Raw genomic sequence first — 24,018 nt, 5'->3', positions numbered from 1 at the left:
TGACCCAAGTCAGACTGATTTGTGTGTGGACAGAAGTGGGGACTTGGGCTCAAACCTGAGTCAGTCCTGGCTTAGTGTGCCATGTAGACACACCCACAGCCCCCTGGAGCAGAGCCCTGTGCTCTGGCCTGCGTCAGGGACTCTGCAGGGTAGGCCTCTCCGCAGCTGTGCTGTGCTGAGCCAGGCCTCCTGGCTGTGTGGAGTGGGGCAGGCTGGCTGGCTGAGGGGTGGTGAGAAGCTGGCTGAGGGGTGGTGAGAAGGTACTCAAACGTTAGCCATGCAGGGGCTGAGTGACCTGCTAGTTCCAAGCCCTGAAGAATGAAGCTACTTGTCTAGTCCCCTGCCCTCCCCAAACCCTTTCTCTTTTAAACGGACCTGACAAATTAAAACACTGCTAATGGGGGGGCCTCCAAGTACCTGTAAGCAGTGTCAGGATGAGCTCCACCCTGACATCTGGTGGTGAGGTGTGGCAAGTTGTGGAAAAGAACTTCAGGGGCCGATCTCATTTGCATAGGCACACCCACCAAGCCTAGAATGAGACCATAGCTGCCCAAATGGTCACTTTGGCTGCTGTGGGATCCCCAGTGTCTCTGTTATTGGGGCAGGAAGAATAAATTGTTATTACCCTGATTATGGGAACTGTGCTTGGAACTGTACGTGGCCTTTTGTTACGATGGAGGGATTCACCATCATCTAAGTAGCACTCGCTAGGCAAGGGTCATGGGTTCCAAAACTGTGTGAATGGAGAGGGGCTGGGGACAAGTATTAATACTTGGTGGCATGGGCCCCTTGGTGAGGGCCTTACATGCTGATTGCACTTCCTCCTCTCTCCACTGTGGAATATCAGAGCTAATTTTGATTTCATTAGAAGTCTAGTTATAGGCTGCTGAGCTCACTTTGGGCTGACAGTGCACCAGCACTGGGGCTCCCCTACTATAAGCTGAATTCACCTAAGAGCTGAAATCGCTGAGTGTTGTGTTAAGTAGTGGGGGAGCCTGAAGATATATTGTGGAGCAGGTTGCGGGACGGCTGGTGAAGCAGTTCGACGCGGAGCAGTGTGTGGATGGCAGGAGCTGCTTGTGGGCCGTGGAGCTGAGTGAAGGAGTTCGTGGGGCGGCTGGCGGAGCGGAGCGCAGCTGAGCGAAGGAGTTCGTGGGGCGGCTGGCGGAGCGGAGCGCAGCTGAGCGAAGGAGTTCGTGGGGCGGCTGGTGGAGCGGAGCGCAGCTGAGCGAAGGAGTTCGTGGGGCGGCTGGGGGAGCGGACTGCAGCTGCGCGAAGGAGTTTTGTGGGGCGGCTGGCGGAGCGGAGCGGAGCGCCGCTATGGAGCTATGGGGCGGTCAGCTTCAGATCATGTAAGGTGCCTCTTACCCCCCCGTCCCATTTCCACCCAGGTTGGGAGGTAAAGCTCCGCCGATAAACTTTCGAACTCTGGGGCTGCCCTGACCAGGGACAGAGACTTTTGGGGCATTGGACTTTTGGGGTTGCTGGACTCAAGAACCAAAGGGAAAAGGGCATGCCCCAATTTGCCTGGGGTGGGGTTGTTTTTGCTCATGGGTTGTGTTATGAATCCGGTTGGTGGTGTTTCCCCAACATAATGCCACATTGTTTCTCTCTGTTATTAAAAGACTTTTGCTACACTCAGACTATGTGCTTGCGAGAGGGGAAGTATTGCCTCTTGGAGGCGCCCAGCGGGGGTGGTATATATTTGTCCCAGGTCACTGGGTGGGGGCTCGAGCCGGTTTGCATTGTGTTATTGGAATGGAACCCCTAGATATTGAACCCGGCCCTTGTTGCTGCCAACTCTGACGGGCAGAAGGGTTACATACCCAAGTTAAGTAGCTCAGGGGAATGGGGGAGCTTCGGGTTCGCAGGCCAGCAAGTGATGTATGGTGGATTGGACCCCAAGGGGTTAATGGGAATGTTGGCAGCTGATGTAGCACAAATCGGACACATTTCTGAACAGGCTTGATCATTTCCAGTTTTTATTTTAAGAAATGTACAAAGAGAAATTGCACTAGCGCATTGATGGAAACTCCTTGGCATTCTTCCACTCCTGCCCAACAAGTATGTGCGGGCGACAGCGGCTGTAAAATATGTTTGGTTGCCAGTACTGCACCCCCTTTCTCCACGGATGTTCACAGGTAAACACACTTGAAACCATCGTCTCAAGCACTGAATAGCTCAGGCACCTGCCCCATCGCCCTGAGCACGCTGAAATCACACTGATGAGCAGAGAACTCTGTTGTCTGCAGCAAAGATGCTCACCCTGCCACCCCAACTCCCAGGAGGATTTGAACCCTAGCCGTCTGCTGCTGGTTCGAGGCAAGTATGCTCAGCGGACGAGCCCGCAGGACCCTGGGTTAGGAGAAATTGCCCTTTTTCTCCTGGAAGAATCATAGAATCATAGAATATCAGGGTTGGAAGGGACCCCAGAAGGTCATCTAGTCCAACCCCCTGCTCGAAGCAGGACCAATTCCCAGTTAAATCATCCCAGCAAGGGCTTTGTCAAGCCTGACCTTAAAAACCTCTAAGGAAGGAGATTCTACCACCTCCCTAGGTAACGCATTCCAGTGTTTCACCACCCTCTTAGTGAAAAAGTTTTTCCTAATATCCAACCTAAACCTCCCCCACTGCAACTTGAGACCATTACTCCTCGTTCTGTCATCTGCCACCACTGAGAACAGTCTAGAGCCATCCTCTTTGGAACCCCCTTTCAGGTAGTTGAAAGCAGCTATCAAATCCCCCCTCATTCTTCTCTTCTGCAGGCTAAACAATCCCAGCTCCCTCAGCCTCTCCTCATAACTCATGTGTTCCAGTCCCCTAATCATTTTTGTTGCCCTTCGCTGGACTCTCTCCAATTTATCCACATCCTTCTTGAAGTGTGGGGCCCAAAACTGGGCACAGTACTCCAGATGAGGCCTCACCAATGTCGAATAGAGGGGAACGATCACGTCCCTCGATCTGCTCGCTATGCCCCTACTTATACATCCCAAAATGCCATTGGCCTTCCTGGCAACAAGGGCACACTGCTGACTCATATCCAGCTTCTCGTCCACTGTCACCCCTAGGTCCTTTTCCGCAGAACTGCTGCCTAGCCATTCGGTCCCTAGTCTGTAGCTGTGCATTGGGTTCTTCCGTCCCAAGTGCAGGACCCTGCACTTATCCTTATTGAACCTCATCAGATGGGGTAGAGCGCCTGGGAAAGTTATTGGGGACAATAACCCGGACAAGGCCCGTCAGGAAGGACAATAACTATTCATTAACAGCAGGTCTCTGCTGTGGGAAGCTGGCTCCCAGCCTCGTTGCTACATACTGTGGGTGGAATCGCAGCCCTGGTTAAGTCAGTGGCAAAACACCCATTGGCTCCAACCGGCCGGGATTTCCCCCTGCTTGGTTCCTGAATTGCAGTTGCAACATCCAGCAGGAACGAGACCCGATGGGAAGGAAGAACAGTTCTATCAGCACAGAAATCATGCAGGACCAAATCCCTGCCTGCCTCCAGAGGGGCTCCCAGCTGCTGCCTGGGGGTGCTGCAGGACACAGTCCTGCCTCGTTCCATGCCATGGTGCCCCGGCAGAGTCACTCTACAGCTGCTACAGGAAGCCACTGGAATAGACGCACCAGCAGCCACACAGCCCTGTGCAGGGGACCTGCGTGCAGGGCCCTTGTGTTCAGTGAATCCTCAGGCCACGTCCCTGCCTCCCCCGACCTCCTCCAATCCACTCACCCTGGTGCTCTGGAGGAGCTGGCTCTCCACCACCTTCTGCCCCCTGCAGCAGCACCGTTCCCTTTGCTCCCAGGTGTGCATGCCCACGCCAGCGGGGAGGGGAGGGCAGGAGTCACAGCTTGAGCCTGGTCCAACGAAGCTTTTGCCATTGGCTTCAGTAAGGGCAAGTTCAAGCCATACAGCTCCCGCCCAACGCGTGGGCAACCTTGAGCCCGCGAGCGGTCCCATTGGAACCCACTGAGCAACTCCCAGGCTTAAAGCTAAGCACGGGCTGGGGAGTGATTTGTGGGAGCAGGGGAATGCACCGAGACCTGTGCTGAGTGTGCACGCGCAGAAACAGCTGCCATGCTGCCCCCATGCTCACTGCCTGCCGGGGAGTCGCTAGGAGCTTGGCTTGAGCTGGGCCTGCAAGATCAGGCCCCCACCTCCACAGGAGTCTGGAAAACAAATCTCTGTCATGAATCTAGAGAGGGCCCAGCTGCCCAGGGCTGGCTAGACCCAGGGCCTTCATGATGGCCACTGGTGATGCTCCGTGTCCCTTTGGCACCTCTGACACTTCATCTGAAAAAGAAACTGAACAGAGTGAATGGAAGAGGGCGACTCCATTAGCCAAAGGTGAGCAGGCTCCAGCGTATCTAGTACACAGCTCGACACCAGATGGTGTGGCTCTGAGCAAATCCACAGAGCGACCAAGACAAAGGATTCGGAGTCAAAGCTAATCAGTTAGGAAGGCCTGTTTTGAAACCCTACCCCATCTGTTTCCACAGCAGAAAGTCCAAGTCCACACCAAAGAGATGTGATAGAAAAGTCTCCCCGCCCCAGTCAGAGGTCACCGTATATGGGAGGAGGAGTTGGCAATAAAATTTAGAAAAGGGAAACAGTATTTCTAAGGTGACTTTTTGCTTTACTATTTTAGGCTTTGCACATATGTTTTGCCCTGATATGTACTATCCTCCTGGAGGATTGTTAATTCATAAGGTGGGAGGAAAGTATTAATCACCAAGAAAGCACAGGGTTTTCCGCAGTAGATATCAATTCTGTAAAGGCACCCGATCAAGCTATTCATTGTAAATATTCCAGTGCAACCAAACTGTTCTATTACCTGATCTGGCTCCACATGGCAGCTCGTGACCTGATGGGATCAAAGATTTCCTGCTCCAGGAGATGTGCATTAGTTAAGATTTGTGAAGCTGGACTAGGGGTATTTCTGTAGAGAGAAGTGGGAATATTTGGGAACTAGTTCCCATACACCATATTTTGGTGGCTATTTTCCTTCCACATAATCTAGTTCCTAGACTAAATGGGAACCCAGAAATGCAGCATGGAAATAAATAGTTTGTATTCCTACTGTTGAGAATTGAATGCTTTCTGGTTTAGATGAGTGTTCTGAAAAACTTTAAAAGCTGGCATTTAACCCTGAGAATATAGCTGCAGATTTTTTTTAAACTATGCAAACAAATCTTTAAGACATAATTGCACTTTTACTGTATATAACAAAAATCCATAACGCCTATTCAAATATTCAAAAGAAAGGTGCTACCTTTAAGACATTGGAGATTTTTGTTCACAAAACCTAGTCATTTCTGCAATTATTTTTAATATTATTTCACTTGGCTCATCTCTCTCTTCTCATTCATTGCACTTCAGGAACAATAATGGGGCAAACACCTCAAGTGTGAAATAATATTAAGAAATAATTTTGAAAATAAAAGGAGAGCCATACCCAGTCGTTAACTTCTGAAACACAGCGCTACCATGGTTCTATCGTTTTAAAACTTAGTGTTTCTCTTTCACCAGCAATAGAGAGATTTCACATTTACCTCAGAAGAAAAATACTCAACGCCGCAAGGCGCGGTGAATTATAAAACCTGTAATGAATACGAGGTTCTCCTGAAAAAGTTAAGATGGGTCTGAAATATGGTAATATGGCATTAGCTCAAATGTCTAGCGAGAGGGATACGGGTGCGTTCTTGCAGAAGAGATACAAATGGAGTCTTTGTAGGATAGGAAGATGAAAAGTGCTTTCTGTTATACTAACGACTCTTTCACCTCTCGCTCCCCATCCCTTTTTTTCGCCTCACTAGGAGCAGCTTGAGTCTCTGGGCTTGCACCTGGCACAAGAGCCAGGCCTGGGGCCATTTCCAGGTGTGTATCACTGTTCCCATAAATCTCATGCATTTTGTCTGCGATCAGTCCTACTTTTTCCAGCGCTCCCTCTGCAAAGGCGCCCTCCTCTTGACTATGCTTGTACAGATAAGAAGCCTGTTTCATTGACCGCTTTAGTAAATACCTTCGGAAGGCTCTTTGGATTTTTATGGCACAGACTTCCTCGTGCTTCCTTTTCAAAGTCGTAGTGATGGGTTCATAGGAAACCTTGGATGGGTTGGCAGCCATGAATTTCTCCTCCATTGTGGCTTTCAAGCCATCCATTTCCCCAGAGTCACCCAGCACTTCTTTAGTCAGTGCAAACAGAATATCCAGACAGTGGATTTTATCTCCGACGACCATTGGTAAATCCATGGTGATTAATTTAATCTTGTTTGGTTTGGCAATCTTGAGTGGCTCTTGCAAGGTGTCTACAAAATCCGACAGCACGTTGTACGCGATAAACTGGGTGGCATCTGGATCAAACTTCTCCCACGTTTCATAGAACATTTCAAAGTCATCTTCGCAGAGTGGTTCGCTGCTCTCCTCTGTAGCCACGTTGAAGTTTTCCAGGATGATGGCGATGTACATGTTCACAACAATCAGAAAGGAGATGATGATGTAGGTGCAGAAAAAGCAGATGCCAATGGATGGGTTGCCGCAGTCTCCTTTTACCGAACTTCCAGGATTCTCCAAGTCCGGGTCGCAGTCTGGTGGGCCACTGTTCAGGATAGGGTTGAGGAGACCATCCCACCCGGCAGACGTCGTGATCTGAAACAAGCAGATGATGCTGTTCCCGAACGTCTCAAAATTGAAGATGTCGTCGATCCCAGACTCCTTCTTGACGTAGGCAAAGTTGGACATCCCGAAGATGGAGTAGATGAACATCACCAAGAACAGCAGGAGGCCGATGTTGAACAAAGCAGGGAGAGACATCATTAAAGCAAACAAGAGAGTCCGGATTCCTTTTGCTCCTCGGATCAGCCGCAGAACACGCCCAATTCTTGCCAACCTGATCACCCGGAAGAGGGTGGGGGACACAAAGTACTTCTCTATGATGTCGGAAAGGACGATACCTGAAAAGGGTGATAAGAAGGTAAGCGTGGCTTGCTGCATGAGCTGAAGTAGGGAAGCAATGGGTAACCTGCTCTGGATCTAGATGCACCCTCTGTGCTGGAGAGCTGAATGCTTGTGAAGGCAAGGGTGCTTAGCAGAGGACCATAAACTCACATGGGCTGGAAAAGGCCTCAGGAAAGTTCCCTAGCCAGTGCTGCTGCACAATCCTACCTTCCCTGTGATTTGCCATCCAGCCGCCATCTAAGAATCTACCACGTCCCATTGCTGCTTGCCCCATTGCCTGACGTGTTTCATGGTTAAAAGGTTTTGCTTACTGCTTCGTCTAACCCTTGCTCTTTGCTGCTGCCCCCTGGTACTTCTCTTTTGCTACGGGCGACAATCATGCTTTAGCCCCTATTCTTCCACACAGGGAGAAGTGGGAGAGGCTGGTGAGCAAGGACGGTGCGGCAGTTAGGGCAGTAGCAGTGGATTTGAGGCATTCTGGGCCATAGACATCCTGTGTGATCTTGAGCCTCATCTGCCTGTCTGTAACGGGGGGAACTGCCCTGCGCCCCAGAGGTGTTCTGAGGATACCGTCCATGGGAACAGGTGGTCCTTATTATTTTGAATGTATGAGATTATCTAAAACAGCCTCGTAGTGCACATGCAAAGATTAAAATATAGCCAACTCGTTGCTAATGAGACATGCCCTCCCAGAAACAATGAGCCCTCCCGAGTCCTTGCTGCACCCCAGTCCATGCTATAGGGGTGTGCCATACAGTGCCTCCTGAAGAGGGGAGCAAGGGAGCCCTCTGTGAGGTGCCTGGGGTTGCAGACAGACCTGAGCCCCTTGGAGAAGGGGAGGTCTGTCCATGTAGAATCCCTTTATGTGTGGAAGCTGGGGAGTTGCTTTGGGCAAGCACCTGGGGTAGGATTTGCAGGAAGCCCTTTAGGGTGCGCACTCAGGAAAGGTTTTAATGAGCACACAGGAAGGAGTTTTTTAGGGTGAGCATCTGGGGCGCAGGACCAGGTTAAGGTATAAGCACAATGGACCCCTGCTTATAGTCTGGAGTCATGTGAATCTCAGCTTTAATATATATAAATAATCATGTTTCTAGCTCTCCTGGTTGTGAAGAAAGTCTTGAAAACATGTGCTGAGCACGAACAATGCAGCGACAGCTGTCTGAGTCTGCAGACAGCCTGAGACAATTGCTCTAAAAGGGGTGAAATGTCCCATGAATCCCTTTGGGCTATTAACTCTGAAACCTACCGCTTTGGGGGCCCTGCCACCCTCTCACCTCTTCTGGGATGACTGATGTTTGTAGGGTGCCCCCACACCGAGTCCTCTATTTGGGGAAGGGGTCAGGGTGGAAATGTGTCCTCCCTCCTATGGGGTGGACTTCTGCCCACCTGAACAGCGCTCAGGGGAGGCCCAGTCTGTCCAAAGAGGAATGGTGGTGGGTTTCTCCAAGGGGCTCATAGAGGGTGTCCACTCCTACCACCACTCCAGCAGGCAGAGGAACAGTGGCAGAGCTAGGGCTCAAGGGCAGGGCCATGGGTCTCCCAGGTAGGGGGGTGCCACCAAACCCATATTTCCCATCTAGCCATTTCTTCTCTATCTTTCAGAGTAACAGCCGTGTTAGTCTGTATTCGCAAAAAGAAAAGGAGGACTTGTGGCACCTTAGAGACGAACCAATTTATTTGAGCAGAAGCTTTCGTGAGCTACAGCTCACTTCATCGGATGCATCCAATGAAGTGAGCTGTAGCTCACGAAAGCTTATGCTCAGATAAATTGGTTCGTCTCTAAGGTGCCACAAGTACTCCTTTTCTTCTCTATCTTGGTTGCTACAGAACCCACTTGGTGGCTTGCCTGAGTCAATGGAAATGCAGCTGGCGGCTGGCGCTTACCTCCGATGGAGAGGATGACCACCACAAAGTCGAAGATGTTCCAGCCAATGGTGAAGTAGTAATAGCGCAAGGCAAACATTTTGAGCAAGCACTCGCCCGTGAAGATGACGATGAAAATCATGTTGATGTTGTAGAGGATGTTGATTTTAGTTGGGCTTTGGTCGTCTGTTTCAACCATCATGGTCACCATGTTAAGACAAATCAGGACCATGATGATGATGTCAAAAGCTTGCTTTGTCACAAAGTCAAACACCAGCCCCTGACATTTGTTCTTTAATACGTGGAATGTGGGTGAACATGGAGGCAGAAGGGCAAGCCAGGAGGTGGAATGGTCACACAGGACACAGCGGAGAATGAAGACAAAAACAGAAAGAGAGAGAGAGAGAGAGAAACAGTGTTTAGAAGAGGACAGAGACCCATCTGTCTTATCCCTTGTGCAGTGTGATCATGCAACAAGGATGTGGGCCCAGAGCCTCCCATGGGAGTTAGGTACCTAAATATCTTTGAGGATCTGGGCTGTGCTGCCTGGAGATGCTGTAGGCACCTCACCTGCTACTGAGGTCAGTAAATGTTGCAAGATGGAGCCTAGCTTGCACATGCCGATGTCTCATATGCTATGATGTAATACTGACATGTCTCCCAAGCACCAGGCTCAATGACTGGGCCTCCCCACGATGGATCATTATTGAACCCTAATTAACGCCAGTTGTTCATCATGGCAAAAACGGGAAAGGTCATCTTTTGAGTTACGGGGAGGGACTGTCTTTTAGTGGACAAAGTTGTGGGGTGAAAGAGACAAGCTTTCAAGCTACACAGAGCTGTGACAGTCTCAGGATCTTTCCCAGACCTGAAGAGGAGCTCCATGTGGCTCCGAAAGCTTGGCTCTTTCACCAACACTAGTTGGTCCACTAAAAGACAATCTCTCCCCAACCTTGTCTCTCTAGTATCCTGGGACTGACATGGCTACAACAACACTGCAAACAGCATTTGAGTTGTACCTTTTCAAAAAAGTCAGTCACAATTGTCTAATTATTAATTACCCCCATTTTCCATTCTGGGACTGTTAACAGCTGCCAGGAATAGTGCAAAGCTGGGGATTTTCATAAGAGCTGCCACACTGGGTCAGACCAACGGTCCATCTATCCCAGTATCCTGTCTCCAAGAGCGACCACTTGAAGAGCTTCATGGGGAGTGCATAGCACAGGCCAATTTTGGAGCGACCCACCCCATGTCTTCCACTCCTGGCTTCTGACAGTCAGAGGTTTAGGGAGACTCAGGGCATGGGGTTGCATCCCTGGCCACCTTGGCTAATAGCCATTGATGGACCTATCCTCCATGAACTGATTAATTCTTGTTTGAACCCAGTTATATTTCTGGCCTTCACAACATCACCTGGCAATGAGTTTCACAGATTAGTTGTACAATGTGGTGAAAAAGTACTTCCTCTTGTTTGTATTAAACCTGCTGCTTATTAATTTTATCGGGTGACCCCTGGTTTTTGTATTGTGGGAAAAGATAATTAACACTTCTCTCTTCCTTTTTGCTACACCAGTCATGATTTTATAGACCTCTGTCTTATCCCTCCTTAATCGTCTCTTTTCTAAACTGAATAGCCCAAATCTTTTAAATCTCTCCTTGTATGGTAGCCAGGCCAGATCCTTGATTACCTTTGTTGCCCTTCTCTGAACCTTTTCCAGTTCCACTAAATCCTTTTAGAAATGGGGCGACCAGAACTGCTTGCAGTATTCAAGGGCTGGATTTAGAGAGTGGCATTGTGATATTTTTGTCTTGGTTTCTATCCCTTTCCTAATGGTTCCTAACATTCTGGTCGCTTTTTTAACCGCTGCTGCGCACTGAGCAGATGTTTTCAGAGAACTCTCCAGTGACTCCAAGATCTCTTTCTTGAGTGGTAACAGCTAATTTAGACCAGTGGTTCTCAACCAGGGGCCCAAGGCCCCCTGGGAGGCTGCGAGCAGGTTTCAGGAGGTCCACTAAGCAGGGCTAGCATTAGACTTGCTGGGGCCCAGGGCAGAAAGCCGAAGCCCCACTGCCTGGAGCTGAAGCCGAAGCCTGAGCAGCTTAGCTCTGCAGGGCCTACTATGGCGTGGGGCCCCGGGAGTTGCCCTGCTTGCTCCCCCTTAATCCCAGCCCTGGCTTTTATATGCAGAAAAAACAGCTGCTGTAGCACAGGTGGGCCATGGAGTTTTTATAGCGTGTTGGGGGGGTCTCAAAAAGAAAAAGGATGAGACCCCCTGAGTTACACCCCACCATTAGAAGCACTTAACCATCCTCGGCACCTTTGAAAATCTGAACCTGAATGCTTGGCAGAGCCAAATGTGCAGCAATTCCCGGGGAGGTAAAAGGCCAGAGGTGAAATCCTGCTCCCAGGGAAATCAATGGGAGTTTTGCCTTTGGCTTCAATGTCGCCAGGATTTCACCCCATGCCCAAGCCTGAGCAAATCCTGAGCATCATGGATTTTGCCACAAAACTCATTGGCCATGATGCACATCAAGCTGTAACTCTGACACATATCTGGGAGCGTCACATGAGGCTCATGCAGAAAAGAAAACACATGCACTACGAGAAATTACAGTTCAAAGATGGAGCAGTGACAGAATCGTGTTTGCTAGAAAGAGAACAGCGGCAAGCCGTTTGGAAGTTTTAAGGAAAGGAAAACTTAAAGAAATCCAAACGAGCAAGTGATTTATGAAACTGGTAACAGGAAAAGGAGATTTGGGAGATAGTGTCACAGGAATAACAATCTTTCACATCGCCCTTTTCATCAAGAGATCTCAGAGTGCTTTACAAAGCACATCAGTATCATTATCCCTATTTTACCAGTGGGGAAACTGAGGCACAAGCCGGTGAAGTGACTTGTCCAAGATTGCCCAGCAGGCCAGGGTCAGAATTGGGATGAGAACTGGGTCTCCTGAGCCCTGGTGACTGCTCTAGCCACCAGGCCACACTGCCTCTTCCCCTTACAGACCTGATGGACTCAGACAGATTCAAAATTCAAAGAAAGTGGCATTTTTAAAACCGCTGCCACTCTCACCATTCCAACAAACCAAGGGGCTGTGCTCGCAGTCCCAGCAGAGCCCTTCTGTCCTAGCAGCATTTGAAATGGCTGGGGACACCTAACACGCTCAGCGTGCGCACTCCAATGCGTCCTGCCAGATGCCCACACGTCCTGGCTTGGCCTCTAGAACAGCACGGGCCAAACTGGTTTTATCTGATTTGTGGGTTTTGAGCCTTCTGGGGAGAAGCTGCCTGCTCTCCCACAAGTGCTCCCTGATCCCCTTGGCTGCTCAGAGGGGTCACCACATACCTTCCCCTGTCTCCTGGGCTGGGGGAGCTGCCTCTCCACCACTAACCATTGCCCTCCATTATCACTGCCCTGCATCCTCCCCACACCTTTCTTCCTCCCTCTCGCCTAGGAACCACGGGCAGGGGAATGGAATCACCTGGGCTGGATGCTAACCAGGGCATGGGGCGAACACTCTGTGCTTGTGAAAAGGGCTACCGGACGATGGGTGGGCAGGATGCTGCGGGCACGTCTCAGCAGGAGAGCTCTAGCACCATGGGGGGCCATGGGGAAACCTCCCACCTAATGGACTCAGCATTTCCTGGGAGGTTTCCTCTCCACAGGGCTGTTTCTGGGAGATGCTGAGTGCCCCCCACCCCAATGCACTGAGCACGGTCAGCTCCCAGCGAGGAAGTCAGTCCTTGACACTTCTCAGGGTCAGGTGCTTGGCAAGTACTCAAACAAGTACTCAGTGTACCTGGGTCAGGTCCTGGCCCCTGGGGGGTAAGCCCTCAGTCAGAGAAGGAGACCATAACAAAAAGAAAGTGGTCTATGATGCATTAAATACTCCACTCGTACTGTATGGCTGAAGGGCTTGGGTTCCCAGGGCGCTCGCCCAACGTGCTGCCTCTCTGAAACTCCAGTCCTGGCTGCTCGTTGCCAGATGTAAAAGCCCGGAGCTCTTTGTGGAGTGGTGACAGTGATCTGAGGTGCATCACAAAACCTGATCCCCCTGCTGGACACCTGGCCCCGGCTCACGCCTGTCGGCACCATTTCTGTTTCTAAACACCCCCTCCCACTAGCTCTCAAACACTTTTAACGTGCCATACATGGGGCCTGGGGATTGGCTTCTGGGGCTTCTTTGATCCAAGCTTTTTCATGGCGTTGTAGTATTTCTTCTGCTCCTCCGTCATGAAGATGTCCTTCCCTCCAAAGTATAAAAGGAATCGCCATTATTAGACTTGGATACATTTTGGTTTTTAACAAGCATCAGCACCAGCTTCCAGTAACACTGGGAGGAATTTGCTGCTCCTGGCAAGTCTTGGGGCTTGGGTACACTACAAAATTAAGTCGACGTACAGCTACTGCAGTAATTAAAGCAGTGGTTCATGTCCACACTATGCTCCTTCTGTCAGCGGTGCATGTCTTCCCCAGGAGCGCTTCTACTGACTGCATTGTGGGGCGCTGACAGCTGGAGTCTCGCTGCCCCAGCCCTGGTGCTGACAGCCAACAGGCGATGTAAGTAACGCAGTGTCTGCACGGGCGCTGCATTGCCCTGACTACATTGATTTAAGTGCTACACCCCTCGTGGGGGTGGAGTTATTAGGTCAGGGTAGTGGGTGACTTACACCGCCAGGGGCACCGCTGCAGTGTAAACACTGACACAGTGAGGTTGACGTTAGCTGCCTTACGCCCACCCAGCTCTGTAGTGTAGACCAGGCCTTGCTCTGCTGGGAGCAGCTTCTCCTCAAGTTCAGACTCCCGGTCCTCTGTCTTCTAGAGTCTTTTCTGCCCTGCTTTTCTTTACTCCACCCAGGAATGGAGCTTGCTTTAACTGCAGCCATGTTTTAGCCAGAGCTACTCGCAGTGGCTCATGTCTCTTTCCTTGGAGGATCCCACCAGCTCAGCAAACCCTGCTGGCTCCTGAATCCCAGCTGCCCTGGGGCTTCCTAGCCTGTCTGGAGTTCCCCATAATCTTCTAGGGATTTTCCGAATGGAAGCAGCTCAGTGTCATCACCCATCACCCGGCCCCTCCTTCCCCGCTCTGAGTTTCCCCAAGGGGGGCAGGGGTTGCCCATGGGTCCCACCCCTGGAATCTGGGGTTCACTCTGAGACCAGCTGGAGTGTAGGGGATCCATGGGTGCTAGGGCACCATCCGCCTAGGGCCTCAGTGCCTCCACAACAGCCCTGAGTGCCCAGTCCCAGGCCCCTGCCCCCCCAGCGACCCCAGCAGAGCACCGAGGGCCAGGCCTGGCAATGCTGATGCTTCTGGGCTCAAAATCAAATAGAAAAGAGACTCCCTCTCTGCACCTTCTTTGGTTTTTCTGAGTACTTTCCAGGCCCCCTTTACACACCGTAAATGAGAAAACCCCTGGGATGTGACTTCTCAGGTTCCTGTGAGGAGCTCATTTAGCAACCCCAGTGATCGGGAAGAGTGGGCACCAGCATGGCAGGGAACTGCCCAGGGGACTCAGCTCATGCGAAGCAGCTCCTCTGCCCCTAGGCTGGGTCTGCTCCTGTGTCTGACCTCCCACTGTGACCCCATGCCCCCGGGTCTGCACCCTCGCCCAGGAGCTGCAATTCGCTGCCCGCCGCAGGGCGCTCCTTCCTGGCCTGCCTCCTGAAGCTCTGCGCAAGGAATGACTGCAGGGCAGTGCTCTGGGTTAGCAGGAGGCCGGACTAGCTGATCCCAATGGACCTGTCCAGATCTCCGGGGCCACGGGAATGCCAGGAGCCCAGGCGGGCCAGGAGATACTTATCTTTTTCTTTTGTTGGTTGAAGTTGTCGATAATGACACCGATGAAGAGGTTGAGGGTGAAGAAGGCGCCAAAGATGATGAAGATGACGAAGTAGATGTACATGTAGAGGTTGGTCTCATACAGCGGCTGTTCTTCGATCTGAGTGGGGAGAAGGGGATGCATGAGTGCAGGGCACAGCCCACTCCCCCCACGTCCCAGGCATGGGGTCACTGCTGCACTGCAGGGGGCTGGGAATGCTGAGAACCCAGCCTCCCCCGACATGGGAACCTGAGGTGCCTCCATGCCCAGAGCCTGCTCAGAGGCGGACTAAGATTTATTGGGGTCCCGGGCACAATGAACAAAGAATGCCCACTGCTCCTCCTCTTCCCCCAAGGCCCCGCCCCCGGCCAGGCTGGAAGCTGGAGCCAACCTGTGGTAAGAGCTGCCCAGGGAGCCTGGTCCGCTCTGGGGAGCCCCAGACCCTCCACCTGCCCTGAGACGCTCCGAAAAGCTCCATGCCGCAGAACGTCAATCTGCCCCGGCTGCAGATGTCAAGAGGGAAGGTCAAGAGCAGCTCCCGGGATGGGGGGACTGGAGGGCTTGGCTACAGGAAAGAAGTGGGGACACAGGGTGGGGGGGACAAAGCTTCTGTCCCAGAAAAGAAGGGGAGATCTGACAGTTTGGGGTCAGGTTGGATCACTTTTTGGGGAGCTGGTTTCTGGGGACCAGGCTGGGGGTGCTGGCAAGGCAAAGGGGAAGGGTGGCGCCTGCAGAATGTGTGATCAATGAAACATCAGACTGTGTCCTGTTCCCATAGTTCGCTGCTCAGCTATGGGACAGGGTGAGAGCTCCACCCCTCCCTTCCCGGCTCCTCTGCCCCCCACCTGCCCGAGCCCCCCAGCTGGATCCTAACCAGCTGGGGCCTGGATCAGCCTGCCAGTGCCAGGGGGCAGAGCACAGAGAGAGTGCCCCTCAAAGCCCTAAGCAGGCCCCAGGGCCATGCTGAACCATGTAAGGCAGGGCTCCTTGTCCCAGCATGCCCTGCGAAGCCAGGCATGTCGACGAGAGAGCAGCAGAACACGCTCCTCTCTCTGTGTCACCTCACCTCGCGGGAGTCCACGGCCGCATACATGATGTCCATCCAGCCTTTGAAGGTGGCCTGCCGGGACAGCACAGAGCAGTGGAGTCAGTCCCCAGGGGAGCTCAGCACATTGGCTGCTGAACATCTGGCCCCTGGGCTGTGGAATAACCAGGCTTAAATTCCTGTCCTAACTCAGGCAGATCAAGGATGTAAGCCTGGGGCTTCTGCATCCCTCAGAAGTGTGCTAACCACAGGGCTCTCACAGGGTCTAGCACAGCCTCTCCCGCTTGGACCAGAGATTCCAGCCGAGATACGAGGAGCCTTCCCAATGAATGGGTCGCTAAAACCGAGACATTTCCAGGGGAAGTTCCCCCTTTGATGAATCGGCATTCGGACAAAGAAACCCTCACGTCGAAAAATTCCCAAGCAGCCTGGCATGGAACAACCAAAAGCCCCACCCATGCTCCATTCGGGGAGAAGCTACACTGATCTCTGGAGATGGCACTTTACGTCTGTCTGGGGAGCCAGGAAAATTGCAGTGTCACCCAATGGGACAGGCTGGTGTCAGCCACTGAGCTGGGCCAGGAGCTGTCTCAAACTCCAGCTTTGCTAAACAGAAGTTTAGCTGACCCCTCGGCTTCCCAGTTAGCTTCCAGGCTGCATTTGTACAGCACACGGCTGACTGATCACTGCCTAGGTGTTAACCTGTAGCACCTGCTCCTGAGTCTCTGGAAATTCGGGGGTGGGGGGGGAGGGTTGGACCATTCACTTCACCAGGAGCTGGAGGGGCGTGGTGTTTGTGACTGAACAAAAGAGGGTGCATGTCTCGTTTCCTGCATTAGATGGCATGACACTACAGCAGGGGAAGCTGAGCACCAGATGGGTGATCAGCTAGGGCGGCACTGTGATGTGATTGTGCCCACTCAGTTCCCCTGGATGCAGGGGGAGTTCCCTAGGCCCAGTCACCGAGCAATCAGACTTTATTTAAAAACAAGGCAGAGGAAACTGCAGCGTTGAGAGGGGGAGCAGGCAGGAATCTCTGTGGCAGGGAGATCAGTTAGGCTGCAGAATCGTCTCCGTAAGGCCCAAGAGGAACTAGATTGGACAAAGCATTAGAAGTGTTCTCAAGGGAAGAACAGACTGGAGATGAACTGCAAGATCTACCAGCTCTTGTCCATCTCGGACGCCTAGGACTCTAGGACAGCTGTCTCGTACCTTTTGCTCTGAGCGTTTGTTCCATCACTTGACTAGGGATTGGTCTTTTGCTCCCTTAATAGTAATGGCCGCAATCATCCTACTTCCTTTAATAAAGAATGGTGTGTTAAATCCCTGTCCTGCCCACCATGCCCCACATTCTCTGGTAGCTCCCCCAGTTCTACACGCCATTCTAGAAAGGATTGTCAATGGCCTAGCTAATTAGTGAGCGTAACTCCTTAGGGCACAGTATCGCCTGCACAGGTTGACTGGAATAGGTTCACATTTTCCAAGCATTCCTTTACCTCCCCTCCAGTGAAAGCTAATTTCTGCTCATGGCCCCATGACGTCTCACCTGTTCCAAGCTTTTGTGTGTGTGTGTGTGAAATCTAGATTTTGGAATTAAAAGGCGTCATGATCCAGTGGATTGGCAGCTGGCTTGGCAGGCAGGAGACCTAGGCCTTGATCCTTGAAGGTATTTAGGCACTTAATTGCCACTGATTCCAAAGGGAATTAGGCACCTACATGCCTTTGATGAGCTGAGCACTGGGTGCCAATCTGACCTGTAGGAGGTGACCTTGGGCAAGTCCCTTCCCCTTTCTGTGCCTCAGTTTCCCCCCACCCCTTCTGTAAAATGGGTCCTATCATTTGGTCCTATCTATTTGGTCCTATCTATTTTTCCTGTAAGCTCTTTGGGGCAGGGACAGTCACTCACTCTGCACTAGCACAGCGGGGCCCTGATCTTGGTCAAGACTCTAGGTGCTACTGTCAGGTACATAATGATAAAATAAAGCCCGGCAGCCTGGTGGTTAGGAGCTGCAGGGGAGCCTCTCGCTCGGCATCTGACAGCTGCTCCGGCTGGGGAGCTGTGCCAGCCTGGGGTTACCTCAGGCCAAGAGCTGCTGCACGGCGGAGTACTTACCACCTGCAGCAGGGACAGGTAGCCCAAGCCCACGTTGTCGAAGTTGACCTTGACGTTGACCCAGCGCACCTGGTTGGTGTGGAGCAGCGCCAGGCAGTCGCTTTTGTTGTTCACCTCGCTGATGTCAAAGAGCTCGTCCGTGGTGGTGTTGATGCACCGGTAGTACTTCCCCGCAAACAGGTTCACCCCCATGATGCTGAATATCAGCCAGAAGATCAAGCAGACCAGCAGGACGTTCATAATGGAAGGGATGGCACCCAGCAGGGCGTTCACCACCACCTGCAACGGGAGGGGAGAGAGGGCAGGGCTGGCCTAGGGGAAGCGGCTCGGGACTTCGCGCGGGACAGTTCTGTGGCTGGGTGTTAGCTCTGCCGCTCGGACGGAATTACAGGTACCCCTCACCTGGGAGCAGCTGCGACTCCTCAAAGCCACCTGGACAGTTACTATGCTGCAGGTGCAGTTACCTGGAGTTCCTGTGTGAGGCACAGCCCACCACGGCCAGATCTGAGCCTCCCCACTCCACAAAGCCGAAGAGAACACGGGATGCGCCACCCGGGAGAGATGGGACCTTGTCTAGCTGGAACGGAACTGTCTACACTGCGGTCAGCGATGTGATTGCAGCATGTGCAGACATACCCGCACTGGCTCTGATGTACCTAGATAACTGAGTGCCAAGAGCAGGAAAGCCATGGCAGCATGGGCGGTTGCACAGGTTAGCAGCATGGCCTCCTGGGCCTGCGCCCTCCTCTTCCATTTCGAAGCTCTAGGCTGGCACCGTGGAGGAGAGAGGAGCAGGCAGGGGGCCAGGCACATGCCAGGTGTGGTGCAATCCAGGGCTGCACTTGGAAGGCATTAAAGTTGGAGCAACTGGGCTTCAAAGAGTGAGGCCCAGAGGAGAACATCTTCCCAGACGGGCTGCGTTACCCCATGCACCACCAACGCCAGCTGGAGAGCGAATCCGAGTCTTCTGAATACAATTTGGGGGCCTGGCCCCTCTGTGCCCACCCTGCCCTTCCCTCAGCTCTGTGCAGGGAGCCACCAGCCTGGCAGGAAGTCCTGTCCCCTGCCCTCTGTGAGCACTCCACTCTCCCCATCGCTGGGTCTGTAGGGGAGCGATCCAGTGTTGCCCACTCATGGCGAGTCTCAGGGTAGTTGAGGATCTTGTTAAAGTTCCAGCTCTTGGAAGCTGGTGATTTCATGAGAGTTCTCAGCTTTCAGTAAAGAAGCAACATGTCTAGCCCTTGCGATTGCAGAGAAAAGCTTCAACATGTGACCCCAAAAGAACAGCAAAGGAACTTGCCAAAGTTACTAGTTTTAGAATCTCATGATTGTAGGTCTATCTCCAATATCCAAAGGCTGGGTTTTGGCAATGCAGGCAGCCATTTCCTCTGAAAAGCCCTTTCGAGAAGCGCCAGGGCATAGCTGGCTCTGTGGCCAACACATTGGTTCTCTAGGCCCTCACACCAAGAAATACCTAGCGGCTCTGGGTCTACCAGGTGCCAACAACCCGGGGTCACACCCAGTCAGGAGGCCTGGCAAAGGACCTACCCTCATGCCTTCGAATCTTGACAGAGCCCGCAGTGGTCGCAAAGCCCTCAGAGTCCTCAGCGATTTGATGGCGCCCAGTTCAGAATAGCCCAGCCAGTTTGCTGTCAAGCTGATAATGGAAACCTTGGGAGAAACCCAGAGCCATTAGCAGGGGCGCTGATGGACCTGAGGCAGCTCCAGAGGAGATGGCAACTTGCATTGGCGCTGACGTCCTCTGTTCCCAGGGGGATGCTCGACCCCTGCACTGCCCCAGGCCCTGCCCCCGCTCCCCCCCTCCCCCCAAACCTCTACCCTGCCTCTTCTCACCCCTGCTCTGCCCCAGGCCCTGCCCCCACTCCACCCCTCCCCCCAATCTCCCACCCCACGTCTTCCTGCCCCCTCCCCTGCCTCTTCCTGCCCCTGCTTCTTCCCTGCCCCCTCAGCACCTCCTGCACGCTGGTTGTGGGGGGTGCAGGTGCTGGCAAGGATGGGGAGGAGCCGATGGGCAGGGAAGGAGCAGGGGCAGGCGGGAGGTGCTGGCGGGGGGAAAGGCACTGATCCATGGGGCTGCCAGAGGGTGCTGAGCACCCACTACATTTTTCCATGGGTGTTCCAGCCCCGGAGCACCCATGGAGTCGGCACCTATGGCAACGTGTTGCCTTCCCCTGCAGGGCCCACACCTCATTCCCCATCCTCGATGGACATTTCCCACCCGGAGGGTTGGCGCTCAGAGGCTCAGCCCGCTGGTTACGGGGTGAGCCTGGGGTTCCGGGGACCCTGCTTCTCCGCACATGCCATGAGTGACCGTGGGCCAGTCTCTTGGGGGCGACCTACACAGCCTGGGCACCATAGGCGGTGCGTGACACTTGTGTTAGGTGCAAGCGCTGGAAGCTCCCTAGAAGTGGGGAAGGCCACTGGCGCCTGGACAGTGGCCCTGCCTCCCGCTCCGCCCTGGGGCCCCCCCACTCCACCTTTTCCCCTGAGGCCCTGCCCCCACGCCGCCTCTGCCCCCAGGCCCTGCCCCCTCTCTGCCTCTTCCCCCCGGCCCTGTCCCCACTCCGCCTCTTCCCCCAGGCCCTGCCCCCTCTCTGCCTCTGCCCCCAGGCCCTGCCCCCACTCCGCCTCTTCCCCCAGGCCCTGCCCCCTCTCCGCCTCTGCCCCCAGGCCCTGCCCCCTCTCTGCCTCTTCCCCCAGGCCCTGCCCCCTCTCCGCCTCTTCCCCCAGGCCCTGCTCCCTCTCTGCGTCTTCCCCCCAGGCCCTGCCCCCACTCCGCCTCTGCCCCCAGGCCCTGCCCCCTCTCCGCTTCTGCCCCCAGGCCCTGCCCCCACTCCGTCTCTTCCCCCAGGCCCTGCCCCCTCTCTGCATCTTCCCCCCAGGCCCTGCCCCCACTCCGCCTCTGCCCCCAGGCCCTGCCCCCACTCCGCCTCTGCCCCCAGGCCCTGCCCCCTCTCTGCCTCTTCCCCCAGGCCCTGCCCCCACTCCGCCTCTTCCCCCAGGCCCTGCCCCCTCTCCGCCTCTGCCCCCAGGCCCTGCCCCCTCTCTGCCTCTTCCCCCAGGCCCTGCCCCCACTCCGCCTCTTCCCCCCAGACCCTGCCCCCTCTCCGCTTCTGCCCCCAGGCCCTGCCCCCACTCCGTCTCTTCCCCCAGGCCCTGCCCCCTCTCTGCGTCTTCCCCCCAGGCCCTGCCCCCTCTCCGCCTCTTCCCCCAGGCACTGCCCCCTCTCTGCCTCTTCCCCCAGGCCCTGCCCCCACTCCGCCTCTTCCCCCAGGCCCTGCCCCCACTCCGCCTCTTCCCCCCAGGCCCTGCCCCCTCTCCACTTCTGCCCCCAGGCCCTGCCCCCCACACCGCCTCTTCCCCCAGGCCCTGCCCCCTCTCCACCTCTTCCCCCAGGCCCTGCCCCCACTCTGTCTCTTCCCCCAGGCCCTGCCCCCTCTCTGCCTCTTCCCCCAGGCCCTGCCCCCTCTCTGCCTCTTCCCCCCAGGCCCTGCCCCCCACACCGCCTCTTCCCCCAGGCCCTGCCCCCTCTCCACCTCTTCCCCCAGGCCCTGCCCCCACTCTGTCTCTTCCCCCAGGCCCTGCCCCCTCTCTGCCTCTTCCCCCAGGCCCTGCCCCCTCTCCGCCTCTGCCCCCAGGCCCTGCCCCCTCTCTGCCTCTTCCCCCAGGCCCTGCCCCCACTCCGCCTCTTCCCCCCAGGCCCTGCCCCCTCTCCACTTCTGCCCCCAGGCCCTGCCCCCCACACCGCCTCTTCCCCCAGGCCGTGCCCCCTCTCAGCGTCTTCCCCCCGGGCCCTGCCCCCCACGCTGCCTCTTCCCCCAGGCCCTGCCCCCCACACCGCCTCTTCCCCCAGGCCGTGCCCCCTCTCAGCGTCTTCCCCCCAGGCCCTGCCCCCCACACCGCCTCTTCCCCCAGGCCCTGCCCCCTCTCTGCCTCTTCCCTCAGGTCCTGCCCCCCGCTCCAAATCACAGAGATGCTCTTTCCTGCTCCATTGCTCGAGCAGCAACTTACATCCACAATGAGAAAATCGAGCCAGCACCAGGCGTTGGTGAAGTACACCTTGAAACCATAGGCCACCCACTTGAGTACCATCTCGAGGACAAACACGTAGGAGAAGATCTTGTCAGCGTACTCCAGGATGATGCGGATCACCTTCCGCTGCTCAATGTAGATGTCTTCAAAAGCCTAGGAGAGGCGCAGAGCTAGATGAGTCGGGCTTCCGTGAGACGAGCTCCCAGCAGAGGGATTCACGGCTACAGTGGGACAGGAGAGCAGCAGCCGGACTAAGGCCTTTCTCCTTTTGCTGCATTTAAAGGGTTCTGGTGGTTTTGGGCCAGATTTTGAAAGGTAGTTGGGCACCCAAAGGTGCCAATGAAATCAATGGGAGATAGGCGCAGAGGGCATTTGAAAATCCCACCGAGTGCCTATTTGCATCTTTAGGCACCTAAATACCTCTGAAATTCTGACCCCTTGGAGCCTATGTCCATTGACAGTGCCACTCCTAAGTGCCTAAATCACTTCTGAAAATTGGACTCAGGCCCCTAAGTCACTTAGACACATATGAAAATGTTACCCCCAGAGTTGCAGAGAGGAAGGTCTCAGGAATGCAAACAAGGACTTACTTTTGCAGCCCAGATGTATTCAGTCCAAATACTTAAAGGGGAACCAAAAACAAGCTGAACCATTACTTACTGTCTGACCAACTTCAGATCATCACTCAGGCACTAGGATAGCAAAGCAATAACCAGCTGCTAACGCTAAACCAATCAATACAATAATCTTGTCTAATGAGTGTCCCCTGACAGCCAGGGCCACAGAGCTGATGAAAAGTGATAAAACCATCTCCTTAAAATCAAGCCACCATTACAAAAAAGTTCTCCGGCAATGCTGAAGAGTGGGTGGTATTTGCCAAAGGGGGAATGGACTATACGCCCTGCAGCTCAGCCACCCGAGCAGACCCACAGTCATTTAGGACATTCTAGGGGGATGGATCTGCAAAAGCTGTGTTTGGTTCTGACACCAACTTTCAAAGAGCAGGGCCCTGGGGCAGTGGAGAGGAAGGGTGTCTCCTGGAGCTTTGGGAGTCCCTAGGAACAGCCAATTTTGGGGCCATTCGAGGCTTTTATAATCTAGGTTGCAAACCTTTGCGGGTTACAAAAATCCCTTCCAAATGGGAACAAATGAAATGAAGTTTGCCGGAGTGTGCGGGAGTTGTGAACAATCTCATTTATTCATCTAAATGGATCATTAACACTGAACATAAGAACAGCCATACTGGGTCAGACCAAAAGATACTAGCCCAGTATCAGACCAAAAGATATAGCCCAGTAGCCAATGCCAGATGCCTCAGAGGGAATGAACAGAACAGGTAATCATCAAGTGATCCATTCTCTGTCATTCATTCCCAGCTTCTGGCAAACAGAGGATAGGGATACCATCCCTGCCCATCCTGGCTAATAGCCATTGATGGACCTGTCCTCTATGAACTTATCTAGTTCTTTTTTCAACCCTGTTATAGTCTTGGCCTTCACAACATCCTCTGTCAAGGAGTTCCACAAGTTAACTGTGTATTGTGTGAAAAAATAGTTCCTTTTGTTTGTTTTAAACCTGCTACCTATTAATTTCATTTGGTGACTCCTAGTTCTTGTGTTATGAGAAGGAGTAATTAACACTTCCTTATTTACTTTCTCCACACCATCATGATTTTATAGACCTCAATCATATCCCCCCTTAGTCATCTCTTTTCCAAGCTGAAAAGTCCCAGGCTTATTAATCTCTTCTCATATGACAGCCGTTCCATACCCCTAATCATTTTTGTTGCCCTTTTCTGAACCTTTTCCAATTCCAATTTTTGGAGATGGGGCGATCACGTCTGCACACAGTATCCAAGATGTGGGTGTACCATGAATTTATATAGAAGCAATATGATATTTTCTGTCTTATTATCTATTCCTTTCTTAATTATTCCTAACGTTCTGTTTGCTTTTTTGACTGCTGCTGTGCATTGAGTGGATGTTTTCAGAGAACTCTCCACAATGACTCTTAAGATCTCTCTCTTGAGTGGTAACAATTAATTTAGACCCCATCATTTTATATGTATAGTTGGGATTATGTTTTCCAATGCACATTACTTTGCATTTATCAACATTGAATTTCATCTGCTATTTTGTTGCCCAGTCACCCAGTTTTGAGAGATCCTTTTG

At 53.3% G+C, this 24,018-nt stretch overlaps 1 protein-coding gene across 1 annotated transcript in view; it reads right to left on the bottom strand.

The window, feature by feature from the left end:
- Window positions 1-5,755: 5,755 nt before the first annotated feature.
- The window catches only part of SCN4A (sodium voltage-gated channel alpha subunit 4), a gene marked incomplete at its 3' end in the record, with an annotated part of 108,403 nt that continues 90,140 nt past the window's right edge, over window positions 5,756-24,018 (bottom strand). Inside the window, exons 18-25 of the mRNA XM_084615486.1 lie at window positions 21,827-22,000; window positions 19,343-19,465; window positions 17,795-18,073; window positions 15,703-15,756; window positions 14,615-14,756; window positions 12,969-13,066; window positions 8,837-9,107; window positions 5,756-6,948 (exon numbers count right to left, since the gene is read on the bottom strand). Of these exons, the coding sequence (XP_084471612.1) occupies window positions 5,756-6,948; window positions 8,837-9,107; window positions 12,969-13,066; window positions 14,615-14,756; window positions 15,703-15,756; window positions 17,795-18,073; window positions 19,343-19,465; window positions 21,827-22,000 (2,334 nt within the window). The remainder of the gene's footprint in view (window positions 6,949-8,836; window positions 9,108-12,968; window positions 13,067-14,614; window positions 14,757-15,702; window positions 15,757-17,794; window positions 18,074-19,342; window positions 19,466-21,826; window positions 22,001-24,018) is intronic.

The sequence above is a fragment of the Lepidochelys olivacea genome (assembly GCF_965140295.1).
Source record: "Lepidochelys olivacea isolate rLepOli2 genome assembly, chromosome: 27".
NCBI lineage: Eukaryota > Metazoa > Chordata > Testudines > Cheloniidae > Lepidochelys > Lepidochelys olivacea.
This window is presented reverse-complemented; position numbering and strand designations above follow the sequence as displayed.